At 50.0% G+C, this 21000-nt stretch overlaps 1 protein-coding gene across 1 annotated transcript in view; it reads left to right on the forward strand.

The window, feature by feature from the left end:
• SLC6A3 (solute carrier family 6 member 3) overlaps positions 1-7783 on the forward strand; it is a 31733-nt gene extending 23950 nt beyond the window's left edge. Inside the window, exons 13-15 of the mRNA XM_070411442.1 lie at positions 1522-1689; positions 2284-2355; positions 6458-7783. Of these exons, the coding sequence (XP_070267543.1) occupies positions 1522-1689; positions 2284-2355; positions 6458-6481 (264 nt within the window). The 3' untranslated portion in view covers positions 6482-7783. The remainder of the gene's footprint in view (positions 1-1521; positions 1690-2283; positions 2356-6457) is intronic.
• Positions 7784-21000: the final 13217 nt, after the last annotated feature.

Raw genomic sequence — 21000 nt, forward strand, 5'->3', positions numbered from 1 at the left:
GCTGCAGGCAGGTTTCACCAAGGCTGGGGGGGTGGGGGGGGCCATGCTGCCTGGAGACCAGGTCTCTGAGTCTCTGAGGTGGAGTCGGTGGTCATGCAGGCCTCCAGGAGGGCCGGCTGGTCCCTGAAATCCTCTCTGGCCTCCTGAAGGCGTGCCCCCCCCCCCCCCCCAAGCCCACTGAGGACCTCACGTGGAATCTAGGGTGATCTCCTCCATGAAGGCCCTAGTGTGTCCTGCATTCGGCCATACCTCTGCGTTTGGGGGGAGGCCTGAGATGAGTGAGGTTATTGGCGTTTTGCCTTGAAGACCAAGGTAGAATTTAAACCTCCTGGGGCAGCAAGTACTCAGTCCAGAGGACAGAGTAAGGTGGATTCTGTCACCACTCTGCCCTCGGGGGCCTCCCCAGGCACAGGCACCTCTCACCGTCCAACAGCTGCCTGGCTTTTATTGTCTGCGCCAAAACCACATGTGCCTGTTTTATTAAAACATAGCTGTGCCATTCATTTACAGCAGGGATGGGGAACGTCCAGCCTGCCGGCCATATAATCCTGCAAAATCATTTGGTCTGGCCCTGCCAAGGCATTAGAGGTGAGGTAATTAAATGTTTGACCAAATATAGCAGGCTAATGTTTAAGTTGATCATTTTGTATGGCCCATGAATGATGTTATAAATACCCAAATGGCCCTTGGCAGAAAAGAGGTTCCCCAGCCCTGCCTTACAGGCTGCCCGAGGCTGTTTCCTCGCTGTAGGAGCAGGGCTGAGTGGTTGTGACTGAGACCCGATGGCTCTCGACACCTGAACTACCCCAGCAGGTCTGGACAGGTGACTCCAGATGGCCATTCAAGGCCAAGTCCAGGCCTGAGTGCAGAGTCGGGGAGCTATGCACAGAGGCCAGCACCCCCTGACCCCTGGCTCTCCCCTCACCCCAGCCAGCCCAGTGGGCACCTCGGACAGACCTGGGATGGACAGGCAGCTTAGGCTGACCCCGTCATGGGCCAGCCCAGAGGCTAGTGAGAGAAAGAGGGAGGAGTCAGGGTGCAGCACCTGATATGACGGTGCTTCTCACAGAGCTGCACCCAAACCTTTGGAAGCTGCTTGCCACCCCCACGTGGCAGCCCGAGGCCTGTCTCCAATATGCCCATCTCCCCGTACTCAGGAGGGCGGAGGCTGTGGGGGTGTGAACTCTAGACAGACGAGGTGTTCTTGTGCTGCTCTACATACTCAGGTCCCCCGATGGGACAAGGTGTGAGGTTGTCAAAGGACAGCAATGGGAATGCCCACCGTCAAACTCAGAACTGAGAGGACGTGCACCTCAGGAGCACCATCCTGTGGCAGCAGCTGGGGACTCGGAGCAGCAGGAGAAGCAGGCCACTGCCTGGGTTCCCTGGTCTGCGGGGCCAGGGCCCCTAGAGCTGTGGTGGCTGGAAGACCCCCGGCCCTGACACGCTGGCCCCATTCCACCTCTGCACCCCCCGCCTGCTGGCCGAGTGCAGCCGCATGACCTCTACCCTTGGTTTCAGTTTGTGGTCGTGGTCAGCATTGTGACCTTCAGGCCCCCGCACTATGGAGACTACGTCTTCCCCGAGTGGGCCAACGCACTGGGCTGGTCCATCGCAGCGTCCTCCATGTCCATGGTGCCCATCTATGCGGCCTACAAGTTCTGCATCCTGCCCGGGTCCCTGCGGGAGGTGCGTATGTGAGCAGGGCCCCTTACCCATCCCGGTCGCCTGACCATGAGGCCACCAACTACATCAAGTGGACTTTTACCTCCCGCCAGCCAAACTCTGAATATAGACCACATAAAATCTCAGTATCTGAGACAGGTGAGGCTATGGGAGGGTCTTCTGAGGCTGCAACACTAAGAGGAAACCTGGCAGCTGCTGACAGATGGGTCCTGGAGGACCAGCAAGGAGCACAGTCGCTCTGTCCAGCCCTGGGGCCTGGGCCACTGGGGCAGGAAGTGGAAGAAAGACGAGCTTCCTGGAGCTGAATGTGACAGAAAGCAGGCTCCTCCTGCGTGGCATGTGAGCTTCAGGTGCCCCGGGGCCGGACTTGGGCCAGTGGGGGTGGGTGTTGTTCACCTTCCCTCGGAGCCCACCGAGAGCTGATGTGGAGACAAAACTTCTCCAGCATCTGCGTCTTTAACTTGTGCTGGACTCTGCTCCAGGACCTAAGGGGACCCGGATGTCAGCTCCCGTACCTGACCACCACATTGCCAACCAGGGAGTCTAGTCGCCTTACTGAGTGTGTGCCGGCACCCACGGCCTCTCCATTTCTCCTAGAAAGTGGCCCACGCCATCACCCCCGAGAAAGAGCGCGAGCTGGTGGACAGCGGGGAGGTGCGCCAGTTCACGGTGAGTGAGTTCTGCTGCCCCCACTGTTCCCTCGGCTGGATGCACATAGATCTGGAGAGCAAGCCTGTCCTTGAACCACGGCCCTCAGAAGGCTGGGAGGCTCATTCACTCATTCAGAGAATGCTCCCTGCTACCACCTTCTGAGAACCCCTGACCTAAGGAGGGCGGGCAGCAGACGAAGTGTATCAGGTGCAGACAGCAGGCGGAGAAAGAGAAAGCAGAGAGGGGCGGAACCTGACTTGAGGCCCACCAAGACATGGCATCTGAGCAGTCATCTGTGTGAAGGGAAGGGCCTGCATTACAAGGTGGGTGGGGGGGCGGGGGGGCACATCACAGGGAAAGGCCCTGAGGGGTGGGCCACCTTGCTGGTCATCTGCAGGAGGTGAGAGGCTGAAGGTCTGGCGCCAAGATCTGATGGAGCCCAGATCTGATGACATCGACAGGCTCCCTCGCTCGGGCTGCTATGAGGTGGGGTTACGAGGAGGCTGGGGGAGATAAAGGGAGGCTCTGGTGAGAGAGAGTAGGGGTCATATCAGGCCTGTGGCAGGATTTATTCTTTCTCCTCACCTTACAACTGTGAGCCATCTGAGCATGCATGAGCTTCCATACGTGTTTACCATATGCTATGGAGCAGCTGTGGAAATGGCCCTAATGTTGTTGAGAGACAAAGTAAAATGTGTGACACATTTTAACTCCCACATCCTACGAGGTAAGTTGTCACTCTCTCTTCCAAGAGGGTGCCCCTGAAGCACGGAGAGACTAAGGAACACCCCACAGTAACATAGCTGGTCAGTGGAAGGTGACCTGGCAGACACGCCCTCTTCTACTACCTTGTGAGAAGGGCTCAGATCAGGTGAGAGCTGAGTCAGGGTGCTAATGACAGCTATGACTGCTGGATGGCCAATCCTTCCAGGATGTGGATGCCACATTGATTCAAAAACCATCAAAGGGGCACTATTTGAGGCAGGGGTGGGCAAGGTGGTCCATTAAGACAGAGAACTTCCTCTTACACACTTTGAAGGACAGATGAGTTGGTGCAGACTGCTATTCATTCTTTGCTTTCTATCTCATTAATTTCCCCTCCTGTCTTTATTATTTCTTTATTCTTTGGGTTTACTCTGTTATACTTTTGTCAACATCTTAATTTAGACCTTGGATCACTAATTTTCAACCTTTCAGTTTTCTCATATAAGCCTTCAAGGCTATGACTTTTCTTCAAAATACCCTGTTGGCTGCATTCCACAACTTTTAACAGTATTTTCCTCATCATTCAGTTCTAAGCTTATTTTAATATATATTGTGATTTCTTCAAGTCTGCTTTTATATCACCGCCTGTTTCAGTTATTATCTTTCAGCATTTTGAAGACATTAATTCTCCACTGCTGCCTCTGTCGACACACTGAAAAACTTGCAGTCCTATGGAGCATGGTTGCCATGTGCTATGGACCCTTTCCTGTTTCCTTTGCTTTTGGTATTGAAGTTTCCCTGTAGTGTGCCTTTCTCTTTTTTAAAATTTATCTTTATTGCTCAAAGTATTACAGATATTTCCCTTATTTCCCCCATTGACCCCTCTCAGAATATCTTGTGTGACTAGGGTGTGTGGGTCCATCTTTTTTGTCAGTTCTGGGAATTTTGCAGGTAGACTTAAATCTTGCCTCTTGCCTCTCTGTTTCCCTTTGGGGCTCTGGTGTGTGAGACTCACCTGGGCATTATGCTGATTGATTCTTTGGGGTTTTTTGTTGTTGTTTTTCCATGTGTGTAGTTACAGCACCTCTCTTTTTGCTTCTTATACCTACAGCTCATTAAGCCTCTTGGAACTCTGCATTCATAGTTTTCAGCAAATTTGGGAAATTCTGGCTATCATTTCTTCAGCATTTTTTCTGCTCCCACCTCTTTCAAGGGCTCTAATTACATGTATTAGGCCACTTTAATTTTCTTTTTTCTCTGTTTTATTTCCTATGCTTTCTGTTGTATTTTACTTCACTATTTGTTTCCTCTGCAATATCTAATGTGCTGATAATCCAGCAATTTATCGTCTCACACATTGTAGTTTTCTTCTCTAGAAGTTCAATTTGGGTCTTTTCACAGCTTTCCTGTCTCTGCTGAACTTTTTGAGCATATAGGGTGCAGTTATAATCACAGGTTTAATGTCCTTCTCTGCTGATTTTAACATTTATGTCAGTTTCTGTTGGTTGACTTTTCTCATTAGAGGTGAATTTTGCTGCTTCTGTGCATGTCTGGTGATATTTAATTCCATTCCAAATATTGTGAGTTTTACCTTGCTAGGTGCTGGGTATTAAATGTTCTTGAGCTTTGTTCTGGGACATTGTCAAGTTACTTGGGGACAGTGTGATCTTTGGGGGACTTGCTTTTTAGGATTTGTTAGGTAGGAACAGAGCAGCATTCAGTGTAGGAAATAGCCAGTGTAGGGCTATTTCCCACCACAGAAGTGAGTCCTTTGTGAGTACTGTTCCCAGTGTCCTACAAGCCTGGGATTTTCCAGTTGTGCTGGTAGAGCAGGCACGGTTCCCATCCATCCAGGGTGCATTTCAGAGGCTGTTCCCTCTAATCCTGTTGGGTGGCTCTTTCCCAGACCTCCTGTGCACAGAGTCTTCAGCTGAACCCTCGGGGGGACCCTGTGGTCTCCAGGGCTCCCTGTGCAGGTCTCTCCTCTAGGTACTTTGTACTGAAAACTCCAGCTGCCGTGGTGTCCCCAGCACCAGGGGGTTCACCTGGCTGCACCAGGGTCCCACTGCAGCCTACAGATTTCTCAGACACATCCAGCCGGGCAGTCTGAGAGCCCCCATGCTTGTTTCTCTCAGTATCATTGTCCCTTGTCATCTGAGGTCCCGTGTCCTGACAACCATTATTATGTATATTTTATTAATTTTTGGGCAACATCAGATAGTAGAGTAAATTCAGTCCCTATTACTCCATCTTGACCAGAACTACCCTTGTGTATGGCTGTGGCCCACTCCCTCCACCTGCTACATGACATTCACTATGTAAACCTGGCACAACAGGGTCCTCATCCTCCACCGCATGACTCTCTGATTGTATCCCACTTCACCGACAGCTACACTTCACTTCACCCCTGGAAGCTGCATTTGGTCTGCCCGTTTCTTGTGAAATACACCATCATTGTAGGTGGCAGATGTCACTTTTAAAACGTTTTACACAGCTGCCCCGCAATCTGACAGTGGCAACCTCTCTGGTCTGTGGGGTCTGAAGTTTCTGATTGTTCTGACTCCACTGAGGGTGGGCTGCAGCCATGTTCCTGGTGTCCTTGTTCACGAGCTCATGGCTTGATCTTAATCTGTTGGAGTTCTGAGATGCCCCCTGAGCACACCTTCCTCCAGAAAAGGTCGCCTTCTGCTGCTGCCGTGGCCAGGACAGAGGGTTGGGGCTCGGCCCTGGGCCCCACGCATGGCCTCCCTTGCCCACCAGTTCCCTTTACAGAGCACCTGGACTCCGCCAGTGCTGGCCTCACCTGTGGGTCGCTGCCGGCCCCCTGGAGTCCTGACCCCATGTGGGTGATAGAAGAGCCCTACAGGGGACCAGTGGCAGATTGAGCATCTCCCTGTCCCTGCCGTGACTGTGTCAGAAAGAAGCCCTGCATGCCCTTGTTTTAAAAATGTTTAAAAAGCGTAGTTCTTGCCATTTAGTGTGATCGAATGGCTTGTGCTCAAAAATAGACTGAACTCCCAGCTGCATAATAGGCGATGACATTTGCAGGAAGACTGAATAGCCGGCCTGTCGATCTCATCCGTCCCGAGTGGTAATGAGGCCTGCTCCCGCCCCTGTTGGGGTCATGTAAGTGACATAGAACTGCAGGGCACAGCCTTTCAGGGACGGACCAGAGGCCCCAGGAGAGTGGCTGTGGGGGTCTGGAGACACCCCAATGACACACATGCTGTGGGGATGCCATCTGAGACCAGCCCCAGGTTTGCTGGTGTGCAGTGTTTGTCTGGCCAGCAACTGGCCCAGCCCCCATGAGGTCCCCGGCTGTATCCTCACCATCCTCTCTGCTGAGACCCCTCACAGCTACCAGTCAGTCATAGGCTTCTCAATTCACTTCTAAATAAGCCCATTTTCTTCGCAGCTGCGCCACTGGCTCATGGTGTAGCGGAGAGTGGAGAAGGAAGGCCCTGGGCAGCCGTCCCTGTGGGAGAGATGCAAACCAAGACGGAAAAGCTGAGCTCGGACAGAAAGGAGGGCTGCTCCACTATTTAACTTCTGCTTCGCTGGAAACACAGGAGCTTTATCTTCTGACTGTTTACACCTTATGCCACGAGGAGAGGGCCTGCCGTCGTCCTGTGTCGCTGTGTAACCCCGTAGATCTGTGCCCATTCCCGCAGGTAGAAAACTGTGTTCTATTCATGTAACACGTTCCCCACCCTCAGCCGCCATCCAGAGCACAGGCCTCGCTCATCTGTGTGCCGAAAAGAAATACAGAAATTATTTGTGCACGCTGTGAGAGCCCAGTGCTCACAGCAGCTCCCTGGGTCACTTATTTTGTTCATATTTTTAAAATGATACCATATTTTGCCTAATTGTGCACAAGGTGAAATGGAAGACCTGCAAAAGTTGATCAAGTGAGGGGCGGGGCGGGGATGCTCATGTCTCCACGTTACACACTGCATCTGTTCAGAGCCACGGAGGGCGAGGGTCCGTGTATGAAGGGAAGGCTATTTATGTCCTTGTCACTGAGAAAAACAAATCCTGTGGCATCTGTATGGCCGCCACCACTCCTGCCTGGTGTGGGCCGTGGTCAGCTCATGCTCACCTTGCTGTGGATCCCCAGCTCTGGGCCCCGACCATGCAGAGCCCCACAGGCAGGCAGCCTGGGACCCCGCCAGGATTGTATTTCTCTCTGGCACACATCACATCGATAACAACACTTTTTAAGTTAGGGAATGGATTTTTTAAATCATATTTACCTGTGAATCAAAACTAATGCTCAGATGTAGGATGGGTCTCTGAAAATCTGTTTGCTGATGTCCAGTTGTTGTTTAACAAAACCAAGTGAGGACTGCTAGCCGAGGACTGCTCTCCGGGCACCTGGGTCTGCCTGGAGGGAAAGCGGCCATCGGGCTCAGGATGCACGGGGCTGCTGACCATACGCTCTGGCACAGCTCTGTGCCCCGTGGAGAAGTCCCACTGCGTGTGCTGGCCTTGCAGGGCCTTCTCGGCACCCCCTACCTTGGACGCTGTCCCCAGGGGGTATGGAACTTGCCTCTAGGGCGGGGAGGCGGGCGGTGGGGGGACGGACTGTCAGCTGGAGGCTGTCTGCAGTGTGGCCAAGAGGAATCAGGTCTGTCCTCTCCTCCTTTGGGGGAGCATCGAGAGCTCCATGTAGAACACCGATGTTGTCAATGTCTGTCTGTGTCCATACCCAGCATCACCAACAATAAAAACCGTATGCGGGAAAGACAACCCCAGCTGTGTGGCCCCTTTTTTGCTCGCCCCATTGTTTTTATGGGCTGGCTGCCTCAGGCTCACAGCTTCACTCCCTCCTGAGTTCTTCACTGGGCACCTCCCAGACCAGAGGGAGCACAGCCTGGGCCCTAAAGGTCTGCTGGGCTTAACCTGGACCCCACCCACGGCCCAGGCCTGCAGGTTCCCTGGTGCCCGCTGGCTCGGGCCAACCTACACTGTCCTGCCTCTCTAGAGTCCTCATCCGGCCCATCAGCTCCCCTTCAGGCTCCTGCGTGGCCAGACTTCAGCCCTGTGTCTGACCACCATGCCTGCTGGGCCAAGTGCCCCTTCCAGGGACATGTACCAGAGTCTCAAGTGGCTCCCTGTCCTTGGTGTCTGAGGGCTTTTCATCCACTCTATGGCCAAAGGAGTCCTTCCAGATATCAGTCAGCTCAGGCCACAGCTTAGAGGAGAGCTCTGTGGCTTATCATTATACTTGAAACAAGCCCAATTCTGTGATCTGAGTGGTCAGGCAGCCAGTCACTCCCTCCAGGCTGTGGGACACTGGTCACTACTGCCAGACCCTCCAGCCCTGCTCCCAGCCAGGGTATCCGGCAGACACACCCACCCCTGCATGGTTATTCTTGCCCCAGGTCCCCAAAGAATGTCCTCACTTCCTTTGGGTCTCACTTTCCCAGGGACCAGGGGACCCCACAGAGTCTGCCCATTGGGCTCTGCCCATCTGGCCACATGCAGGTGGGCCATGCCTCAACTGTCCAGCGCTTCCTGCTGCTGCTTTCCTGGGGTGCTGCCTGCCCCTTGGCTATGACCCAGCCCTCCCCCTCCTGGCTCCACAGGTGTCTCCACCTCTGTCAGCCATCACAACAGACCCTGGGCTGGACACAGGACCTGTCCCAATGGGACAAGGTGAGCAGACCTCAGCACCATTGTGTCCCCTCTGCTCCCTGGTCACCAGAGCAGGCATGGGCCACTTGGACTAGCTGTCCATGGCCTCACAGGCCTGTTCTGTTGCAGCTGTGCCCTCACCCCAGCTGCAGTGTGAGCATCTGCAGGACCCTGAGAAAAGTCATGAAACAAAGGCCTGATTGTGCCACAGCCCCACATGGAGCCTTCCAGGTGTCACATTCTGGGGTGGGGAGAACGCCAGGAGCCAAGCTGTCCTTTCTTACATATTCTCCCACACAAAGAGAGACATGTACATGCACACACAGCGTGTATCCTGCACATGTCACACGTATAGACACACACGTGCTGCACACATCATACACATACCACATTCCACACTCACACATGTGAATACCTGCATGTACACATACACACAAGCACACGCACCAGGCATGCTTCACATCACACGTGAGCATGTGTATGCACACATACATACTCTCATACTGGGTCCACTGCGGTCAGCAGAGATCTTCGTGGTCAGCTGGGCACAGCCTGGGAACTTTGTGCCTCTCTGGATGGTCCCAGGGAGCTGTTCCATGGAGCCAGGCCACCCCAGAACTACTGAGGGGTGTTGTCTCGGCAGCCACTTGTTACAATGGGAGTTTCCTCCGTGTTCCGATCCCAGCTACTAGGCTGGGGTTCCTCCTAGGCAGCCAGACAGATAGCCACATACTTCTCAGAGCTATGACACAAATGGAAGTGATAAAGGGCTTATACCCTGCATATGTAGAGAATTCCTACCAATCAATAAGAAAAAGAGAGAGAAGCCAATAGGAAAATGAACAGGCACACAAGGAGAGGTGGGTCCAAATGGCCAACGGTCCCACAAAAAGATGCTCAACCTTATCCGTAAGCTAGGACATGCAGGGGAAGCTGTGAGGCAACTCCACCTCAGCCCACCACACCTGGTAAACTCCAGAGGCCGGACACTCCCCACCCATGTCGAGCAGGCCGAGCAATGGGAATGCTAACACATTTCGAGCATGAGAATAAATGATATGCGACCTGGAAAGTAGTGTGCGTCTTCAAGGTTGAACCACATTAGCAAATGCTGCAAGCTCTCCGTCTGGCATATGGGATGTTTTTTGCCTTCAGGTGTGGCACCTGGTGCAGGACAACACAGCTCACACCTGGAACCACCCCGGGGGATGCCTGGGTGACTGGGCCCCTCACATGGAGACTCCTGGGGCTTGGGCCTAGGCCTGCCCTGGGATGGGGATGCCAGTTACCAACCACTGACCATGGGCAAAAGCCTGACCCTGGCCTGAGGGGGGTCTGTGCCCCAGAGTGCCCCAGGGCGGGCTGGCTAGACAGCTCCTGAGACCAGGCCCATTCTTAGCCTTTGTCCCCTTTGCCCCATTTCCTTCCCATTTTCTCCTGAGCACCCCCTCTGCTGAATCAGGGAATCCTCTGCTTCTCAGGAGTTCCAGCCTACGGAGAAGTACATCCCCAAACACAACAATTCCACCTCCAACCACGTGCCCAGCAGAACACGTACACACCTGTCTGTCACAACACACTGAGAGTTCACGAATGGAACATTTCAGCAGGTAAGGGAGGACCTGTTAGCAGATGGCATTGACTTATGGGGGGCACTAGAGGTTAACTTCTGTGCCCCAGCAAGAGACAGTGAAGTCCTAACCCCAGCACCTCATTTGAAATATATCATTACTATTATGTTAGCACAGTGTCAGGGGGTAAACGAGAGCATTAGGGGTAGCATTAGCGGATGTATGAGAGTATCAGAGGATAGATAGTATTAGAGTCCCTGTTGCTCCACAAACTCACTAACACAAGGGGTTGTCATCTTCTTAATGTTAGCTGTGCGGCTGGGCAGTGGTATTCCCACACAGGACGTATACTTAATGGAATGTAATTAGGTAAGAGGAGGTCATACTAGAGTGGGGAAGGCTTCACCCAATATGACTGGCGACCTTATAAGAAGAGAAGAGAGACAGAGACGCAGCAGGGAGAAGGCCATGGGATGACGGAGGGAGAGATGAGAGTGAGGCAGCCACAGCTCACAATGCCCAGGATCACCAGTCACCCCTAGAAGCTGGGAGAGAGGCGTGGAACAGATTATCTCCGGGCCTTGCGGAAGGAGCCAGCCCTTCCTATGCTTGATTTCAGACTCAGACCCCAAAACTATATAAAAATAGTACATTTTAAAGGTGAATAAAATCAATTTCCGTTGTTTGAAGCCCCCCCCGCCCCCATCCCACCCAGGTTGTAATGCTTTGTTACAGCAGCCCCAGGAAACTAATACAGGTGGGCCTGCTGGGGATGTCAGAGGGAGCTGTCTACCCTGAGTGGAGTGCAGGTCCCTGAGACCACACTCCAGGCTCCAGCCTAATGAGACACATCTCTGAGTTCCTGAGCCTCCCACTTGTTCTCTGTCTAGAACAATCTCCTTTCCACTCTCACCCCCCACTTTCCAACCACCATCCCCAACACCACTCCAGCTTCTCTTAGGCATCACCTCTAGAAGCCTGCTCCAACCCCCACTACTGGGTTCTGGCCCCTGGTCAGTGCCCCCTGAATGTCCACTCTCCCCGGTGTCACAGGAAAGGGCAGCGCTCCTCCCAGTTGGCTGGGGGATCCCCTGGGAAAGGCCTGAGCTGGTCCCGGTCACTTTTACCAGTGTCTTGAATAGTCCCGGTACACGGTGGACGATGTCACTCATATACAGGGTGTCCAAAAAAATGTATACACACTTTAACAGCTGATAGCTCAATTTTGAAAATGAAATTTATTTCAATAAGCACTGCATGTATAATTATTCAAAGTGTGTGTGTATACATTTTGGGGGTCACCCTATATTTGCAGATGGATGAGTTGATGGGTGGGTATTTAGATGAACGAGTGAGTGAGTGAATAAGTGGATGTTTGGTGGATGGGTGGATAGATGAAAAAAAAAAGGATAGGTGGGTGGATAGAAGGAGGACGGAGAGAAAGGAGGGAGGGAGAGAGGAAAGTAGAAGAATGGATGGGTAGGTGGATGATGGATTATGAATGGATAAATGATGGAGGGATGGATGAATGGATAGGTGGGTATGTGGATGGATGGTTGACGGGCAGGTGATTGGATGGATGGATGGATGGATGGTGGGAGGAAGGATAATAGATGGATAGGTGGGTGGATAGATAGAGGGGTAGTTGGATAGATGAACAACTGGGTGGATGGGTGGAAGGTCCTGCATTACATCTAAAAGTCTGTCATTCTGGCCCAATATAAGATCCCCAATAAAAAATATTGACCCAGACTCACTAAATTGAAGTACTCTGACATGGGGGCTAGACATCGGAATGCTGTATCTGCCACTTGTTCTCCAAGGAGACATCAGGCTCTTTAATACTGTCCATTTCAAAACACCGAAGAAGTGTACTCTTCTTACACCAACATGTGCAGAGGCCACGCTGGGAGGGAGAGCCTGCCTGTGCCCTCAATTCTGTCAAGTGGGAGGTCTCAGCCCTCTGTCCACCCTGCACTTTACCATCACATTTATGCTGTTTGCCAAGTGACCTTTAGACACAAAGTCTGCAAGTTAAACCCCAGAAAAGCCATGTGATTTTCCTTTGAGAGAAGCATTTTAATTTAAGGTTCAGCAACAGTGAAATCGGTGATTTAAAGGGTAAACAGATTCCTCTGCGTTCGGCTTTTTTTTTGCTATTTCTCCACAATCCTTTAATCTTTAGAGATGCATCTGACCAGCCCAAAGTTTGCAGCCTCTACCTGAATCCTGATTCCTGGCAGCAGAGAAAAAGGTCACCTTTTTTTGAGATAGTTACCGTAATTAGCAAGTCCCCTGTTCAGTTGTCCCCAGGGATGCTGCTGCCACACCCAGATCTACCTGTTCCCCTCCTCCTTCCAAGGAGCCTCAAGGGCACAAAGTCCACCTTCATGGCCATGATTCCAGAGAAGAAGGCTGAGGCACCACACCCTCCCCACACATCCCTTCAAAGCAACCCCAGAGCACTGTGCTAACTGCCTGCACAGAAGGCTCCGATGGGAGCTGGGAAGACAGAACAGGAGCAGACAGCCACACAGGGGCTTCCACCCCTCCAGCCCCCACCCCTGCTTGCCAGGTAACTGGGTGGGGCTGGGCACCTAACTGCTTCCCAGGTAATCGAAGCAAAAGAACCTCCGCACTGGGCCAGGACCCACAGTTTTGGGTAACATCACATAGAATGGAAAATGCCAGAGTACTTCAATGTAGTGAGTCTGGCTTGAGACTTTCAACCTAAAATATCAAAGTTAGTGCACCTGAGAAGGGCAAGTTCTGTTTTGTGAAACCTGTTTCAGGTGTGTGTGTGTGGGGGGGGAAACAGGCCTTTGCAGGTCAGGGTCAAAGACTTGGGGCCCAGACTGGGAAGGGTGTGACCACCCCAGTCCGCCCAGCACTTCCCAGGATGGTTGGTCACTGGGGTCCGCAGCCCCTGCAGCCCCCACACTATCTCTCTGTGAAGACCAGTGGGCAGAGCCCTAAGTTCGGGAGGAGTGAGGCCTAGTACAGTTAAATCTGAGAAGGGCCACGGTGTCCCGAGGGGGAAAGTAGCAGATGGGTATTTGAGGAGAGCAGACCTGTTTGCCCCATTGTGTCCCCAGGGCTACAGCTACAGAAGGTGGCAGCTGATGAATGACACAATAGAAGTGTCCAGTGAACTGGGGGTGCTAAGTGACCCCCATTTTCCTGTTCAGGACACCTCACAGCCCGTAGTGTGCTAGTGTGCACTGCTGTCTGCAGTGGGAACCAAGGGCTCCAGTGGACCGGCCAGGTGTGGACAGGTGACAGAGATGAGTGCAGACACCAGGAAATTCTGCCCTGAGGAGCAGCCTTCCCTTTCTTAGGGGGCGGGGTGTTCGCTGGGAAGGAAGGCTCCCCCTTGGGAACACCAGCCTTGGGGGTCCTTGAGTATACCTAGCAATAGGTGGCGTGGGAGAAAATGAATGCAAAAAGCTTCCGTTTACATAACTGAACTTTAAAAGTCAAGCCACTTATGCACTGAATGTATTTATCTAGAATTGAAATAATTTTACTTATTCCAGGAGCTAAATTCCTCTTGCCTTAAAGATATTTGTTGTGTAGATGAAGAGTTGCCTCCGACAGAATATTTATTGGGTTTAAATTTGAATGGCAAATGTATTCACACGCTATCCACTTTAAACTGTGCAACCAGCCTCGCTGCCCGGCCAGGGGCAATGCCCTGCGGGTCCTCACGGGGAGCTAGCCTGGTCTGGATCAAAGGTTAATATTTGAGTAGCTTTTCCATAAATGTACTCAAAGAGGGTATTATCAACCATCCATCAGCTATTAAACATTCTGGTTTATCCTTTAAGCCTTTTTCACACAGACACTTAATCTAAAATTTTACATGTTCTACTATACCACAAAATGATTATTTTTAAAGCTTAGGAGGAAAAAGGGGGAAAGTCACCTATAGATCCATTCCCCACGGCAGCAAAGTACGTTGGCCCTGTGCCGCTGGGGCGCAGAGTCTTGTCTCAGTGTGTCAATGTTGGGACCCCTTGTCCTGTCCACCCTGTACTCTGTCCACCCCAGAGGTGTTGGAGGAGGACATGGGGGGAGGCTGGGGGAATGGGCAGGGGCCCACTGCCCAGTTCATGGGGGAAGTTCCTGCCTGCCTGTTTACTCATCAGTTTACTCATTGTAAACAGGTGGTTGCCAGGCCCAGCTGAAGATTTTAAACTATTAAATAAGTATGGAAGGTTTCAGAGCACCTGGTGCTGGGAAGCCTGGGTTATGTGGTTGATGTAGAGCCATTTTCATGGGCTCTTCCCAGTGATCCGCTAACGAGATCACATTCTCGGTTGCACTCACCGACAGTTGCTAGCACCGAGGAAAGTTGCTTTTAACCCAGGCAACAGATTTTTATGGCTTCTCTCTGAGTTCGAACTAGAAATGCAAGTTTATCTGAATCAGTAAGTTGATTTGTTTCTGTTTCTGACCCCAGCACCCTCGTGGCTTTGTGGGCAGTGTCCTGGGATGATGGTCACTCCTACATGCTTCCTACAGGCTCGTTGGAGGTGCCCATGTCCCCACAGGCATGACTGGGCGCTGAGAGGTGGAACACTATGGGCCAGGGCTTTGACCGGGGAGAGCTTCTGCCCCGTCATGAAACTGTCCACAGCAGCAACCAGGTCTCCTATGGGAATGGACATGCCTTCCCCAGCATCAGCACCCCCTCAACCACCTGTGGAAGGGGAAGCTCTCATACCGGGCTGGACTGCTGCAGCTGTGGGCATCTCAGCAGGGCGTCTGGCTGGGCCCAAGGGCACACACATTAGTGCCAATTCCGCCCACCCAGAGGGCGATTTGCCCTGAGCCCCAGACCTAACTTCCGATTCCAGTGCAGATCGGTTTCCTTCTGGCTGCTTCCAACTGGAGTCAAAATGCCTGGGGGCCGATTGACCAACCACTCCTCAGACTCCAGGCAGAGCCCAGGCGTCTCCCAGCCTTCCCGGAGAGTTGCAGTGCACTGTGGGTTCTACTGACTATCGTAGCAGCAGTGGACAAACTGGGAGACCATGGCTGCGCAGGCTAGGGCATGAGGGTGAGAGCGGCGCTTATAGCCCCACAGGTCAGCACAGGCCAGGGGGCTCCTTGTCCCCCAGAGGAGTGGCCCAATGGCCAGACATGCAAGCTTTCAAGGGTGACCACTGCCTTTCCTGTGTTCCAGCTGAGTCCTGGGTGCACGTGAGCCCTGGACCAGGGAGGACTCAGTGTTGTTAAGTTGGGACTGAAGAAAAGACAGCATGTCTAGGGGCCCAGGGAGGGGAGGTCCGGTAGCCTGAGCAGCACCCTTGTGATTTCCATGATTCCGCCACCTAACAGGGCTGCATTTGCTGGCTAGGAGAGCGCACTTTCCACGGAAGACTAGAGACTGGGTTTTCCCCAGCGAGAGCTGAAACGACCATGGAGGAGCAGAGCTATCTAGTCAGAGGGGCCTGGTCCCAGGGCTCCCTGGCCCTAGAGCTGTTCCACAGCTGTGCTGTTTTCACAACTGTGCTATAGTATTATTTGCACTGAATAAAGTTTCCTTCACTGCACCCCAATTAGGGATTCTTCTTGGTGTTGAATTGGTGCCAACAAATCATCGGTTGACAGGTGCAACACACATACCAGGTGTAGCCACCTGCCCGGAGCCCGGCTCCTGCTCCTGTCTAGGCAGATCCCCACTGAGTACCAGCACTGCCATCTTCTGGCACCTGGGCTCCCAACCCCCTAGTACACACCTCTCCCTTCTGGCCCTGCACTTACCCCCTACCCCTCCACCCCGCCACCACTGTCCTTCCCCGCCAGGCTGGCCAACTGTCCACTGGCCCAGAGGTGTTTCAGTTCAGCCAGGATGAGACAGAGGGACACCTGACCTCACCCCAGGTCTCAGGATGACAGTATTTTGACTATATGAGGTAAGACAAGTAGAACTGAACACAGATAATGTGCCCCAGTTAGGAAATTTGTTTTGCACAGAACTATGAGTTAGAAATCCTGGAGTTATTTTGTTTTCTAGAATTGAGCAAGCGAGCAAACATGTTTTGGATAATCAGAATTGGATACATAATTTTGCATAATTTTCGGGCCCTGTACAAAATGAGAACATGGGGCCCTTGTTCAGAATTCGTTAACAATTTCAGGACAGCGACAGTAGAGCATTAAACCAAGCCCTTCTGCGCGGGAGGCTCTGTGGATAATGAGTCTCAAGGTTGGATAAGGTGAATGTTGGTCATAAACACAGAAGGAATGCCAGACAGAGAAAAACAAACACGATGTGATATCACTTATATGTATTATCTTCTTAAAAATCCCAAACTCATAGAAAAAGAGAGATTTTCAGTTACCAGAGGTGTGGGGTGGGACAGAAGGAATTGGAGGAAGGGGGTCAGGTACGACTTCCAGGCGTAAGATCAATTAAGTCCTGGGCGTGTCTCGTACAGTCCAGGGACTACAGGTCATAGTGTCATGTGGGATCTAGTAAAGCTGCTCAGACAGCAGATCCTAACAGTAAAAAAAATATGAGAGCATGTATGTTCAAACTTATCCATTACTAGAGACCTGATGCACGAAATTCGCGCAGGAGTAGGCCTTCCTTCCCACAGCTGCTGGCACTGGCTTCCCTCCAGCACCTGGGACCCAGGCTTCCCTCACGGCCCTGGCTTCGTCCAGAAGGATGGAAGGACGTCTGGAAGGACATCTGGTCTAATTAGCATATTATGCTTTTATTATTATAGATAGCCCAGTTTTAAAGCTGAAGGCTGGAAACAACCCATATGTCTGTCAAGATGGAGATAGTTGAATAAACTGTGGTACAGCCACAAAACGGAGAAATGTGCAGCTGTAAAAGATATAGGAAATGTCTCTACTTACTGCATAGCATTTTCTACAGGATATAAAAAAAAAAAAAGAATAAAAAACTCAATTAAACGCCTGGAGATAAAAAATATAACACCTGAAATGAAAAAACACACAGAATAAGCTTAATAATTTGAAAACTGTAGGAAAATATTGGTGAACTTAAATACACAGCATTAGGAAGTTGGAAAAATAAACCAGCCTCAAGCTGTGTAACATACATATAGCTGGAGCCCCAAAAAAGGTGGCAGAAAAAAATATATTTGAAGAAATCTCAGCTGCAGCATTTTCAAATTTGATGAAACTCTCTCATTGAATAATTTCAATAAGCCTCAAGCAGGACAAACAAGGGAAACCACACCATAGCATGTCATCAATAAATTGCTGAGCCCTAACTGGTTTGGCTCAGTGGATAGAGCGTCGGCCTGCGGACTCAAGGGTCCCAGGTTCGATTCCGGTCAAAGGCATGTACCTTGGTTTCGGGCACATCCCCAGTGGGGAGTGTGCAGGAGGCAGCTGATCAATGTTTCTCTCTCATCAATGTTTCTAACTCTCTATCCCTCTCCCTTCCTCTCTGTAAAAAAAATCAATAAAAATATATTAAAAATAAATAAATTGCTAAAAACCCACTTTTGTGAGAATAAACAAGTCATCTTTTCTGTCCAAGAACAGTTTAGACAGCTGCCCTTTTGGACTGCGTGACTTGGCAGCCACCATGTTGGCCGCATGACTTGCAGTTCCCCGGGGGTGCCATCTTGAAACGGCAAAGGCCAACCCCTTCCTTCAAATTAGCCAATCTCGGAAGACTGTGTGCCTGAGCTCCAATCAAGAGTGAGAGCAAGTCATGTGCGTCAGGATTAAAAAGCCGAGCAGACCACCTGCTCAGTGTGCATGCACACCCTTCTGCGCAGGAATAAAGATATTTACCTTGCTGCCTGGCTCCCGAGTATGTTTTGTGTTCTACCAGGACCCCTGAATCTGGGGGCTCGCCTTACTTCTTACACTTTTTCAAAATATTCTAAAAGCAGCCAGAGAAAACTAACACACAATAGAAAGAGAAAGAAAGACAGGGATCACCGCTAACTTTTCAGCAGAAACAATGCAAGCCATAAGACAATAAATAAAACATGTGTTTCAACGTGCTGGGAAAAAAATGCTGATCAAACTAGAATCTTGTAATTAGTGAAAATACCTTTCAAAAATGACAGCAAATTAAAAACATTTCCATATAAGCAATGGTTGACAGAATTCACCACCATTAGAAAAAAAACATAGTCTAGCAGCTTATTTTCTGCATAACAGGAAATGCTGAAGTAATTGAAGCTAAAGGAATAAAAACTAGCTGAAAGCCAGGATACATACAAAAGAGCTAAGAGCAGGTAAATATATATATTATCAACCGGTGATTGTTGGTGCCAATTCAATGCCAACCGAAATCCCCAATTTGGAAAAAGGAAACTTTATTCAGTAAAAAACAGCTCAATTGTGATACAGCACAGCTGTGGGACAGCTCTGGGGTTGTGAAGGAAAACCCCTATTCTGTAAAACTACTGTTTGGAATTCTCTGCTATTCTTTGGACGGCCTCTATCTAATTCTGAAAAAGTAACTTTGCTTTCTAGCCTGCTTGAATAATGGGGGAGATAAACTTAGCTGTCTGACCTTGTAGGCCAGAGACTAGATACACCCAATGCCATGCCAGGTGCATTTTTTAATTGATAGAACTGTGTAGTTTTCAAGGCCGCCGCCAGCAAGTGCACAAAGGGCTGGCTCTTCCATAAAAAGGGAAGTTCTGCTTGTAGCTTTGCTTAGAATTTGGATTAATTTCCCTGAGCCCACCGCAGTGAATAAAGTGTAACTCCAAACTCTCAGAGCGCTGTTTGGTTCTTGTCCGGTTTTTCTGTAACAGGGTCAGCCAGGCCCTTCTCCAGCTACGCAACTCTGCTCCTCTGTGGTCTGCTTCGTCCTGTGTTAGTCAGCTCCACTCTGCTCTGGCAAAACACCTTCAGTGTTTCATCTCAGCCAGGGAAACAGCTTCCATCTCTCTGAGCCAGAGGGAAACTGGTTTTAAGTGGTCCCTGATTGGCCCATAGTCATGCAAATGAGGATTCCAAATCCCCACAGCCTGATTGGTCAGAACAGAGCCACTCTGATTGGCTGGAGCTGCACAGCTTCAATTGGATGGAGAAAACCTATCAGTTGAATTAGGATTCCAGGGATTCCTTCATAAGGGCTGGCTCAGATGGCAGAAACACAGTGCAGGCAGGCAGTTCCATGCAGGCTTCTCTGTGAAGTGAGTTTCTTTGAGAGGCCCCTGTGTGGAAATGGCTGCTAGGCTATGTTTTTTTTTAATTTGAACGCAGATAGTCACTAGTAGCCCTTCTTAATAGGTGTGTCCCGTCCCGTCCCGCCCCCCCACCCCCAGGATTTACATTCTAAAACACATTTGTTCATTTCTAACTTATTTAAAAGATAACTGACTGTTCAAAGCAAAAAATAGCAATATATCATGGGGCTGATGGCATAACAGAAGTGAAACTTATAGCAATAAAAAAGGAACAGGACAGTAGAAATGAAACTTGACTGTTTCATGTTGTTGCAACCTATGTGACATATAATATGATTTGAAGGTAGATTATCCTAAGGCAGGGGTGGGCAACCTTTTTGTGAGTGCGTGCCAAAACCAGCAAAATCTCTGACTCAAAATTCTTCTGCAGGCCAACCCTAATTTTTTGAGAAGATGTAATGCCTACTTTATATCTCTTAAGGTGTACATATGTGAAGAACTTTGAAGAAATAATAAAATTCATTCGAGCGACAAAAACACAGTATATGATGATGAAAAATACATTTATTTTTTAATGTATACATGTACACTGATAGTCTGACAGAAAACTTTATGACTCCGTTTGATATTATCAGTGGGACTTTTGCTGCTGCATCACTGATGACAGGGATTTTACATCAGGTTTATATTTCATGACCTTCAGAGATATGCACGAGCTACTACTTTCATCCGTCAGGCTACTCCTATTATGAGACTTAACAAAATTCATCACTGAGAACAAAGATTCACAAGTGTATGTGGATGAAACCAAAACACTGGTCAGATCTAGGAAGGCAGGGAGAGTTAAGGCAGAGGCATAAAAATTGCTCTTCCTCTCTCTTGTCAATCCATGTCTATGGTCTTTAAGATAACTTGTTATGTAAAATTATTTATTTATCTAAGATGTACCTACACTGAATTTATCTGAAAAATAAAAAAGTCGATATTAAGAAAAAAATTGTAAATGGAAGATTATAAGAGAGGGTTTTGCATGCCAGCAAAAGTTACTGGCGTGCCATGTTTGGCACGCGTGCCAGGGGTTGCCCACCCCTGCTAAGGTAAAGCTACATATTGACAACTGAAAAATTATTTTTTTCAAAAAGGTCCCACTCAGAGGCCTATAACAAAAGATACATTTAAATCATCTTATATAATAAAGGCCTAATATGCTAAGTGTCTGACCATTTGTTTGACCGTTTGACCAGTAGCTAAGACAAGTACTAACCACCAGCGGGCAGACGCTCTGACTGGTAGGTTAGCTTGCTGCTGGGGTCCAGCTGACCAGGACTGGGCAAGATGGGCTGGACATGCCCCTGGACGAATCTGTGCACCGGGCTGATTTCAGCCCGATCCTCACAGGCCAGGCCGAGGGACCCCACTGGTGCATGAATCCGTGCACCAGGGCTCTAGTTTAATAATAATATAATAATAATAGAGAGCAAAAATAGAAAAACATACCAATAATTACATTAAATTTAAATTATGTAACACCAAATTAAATGGCACAGATTGCCAACCAGAATTTTTAAAAAGAACTAACTCTAAACTGCCTATAAGAAACACAT

Source organism: Myotis yumanensis, unplaced genomic scaffold (genome assembly GCF_028538775.1).
Source record: "Myotis yumanensis isolate MYYU_CA2020_CCGP unplaced genomic scaffold, mMyoYum1.0.hap1 SCAF_4, whole genome shotgun sequence".
NCBI classification, from domain to species: domain Eukaryota; kingdom Metazoa; phylum Chordata; class Mammalia; order Chiroptera; family Vespertilionidae; genus Myotis; species Myotis yumanensis.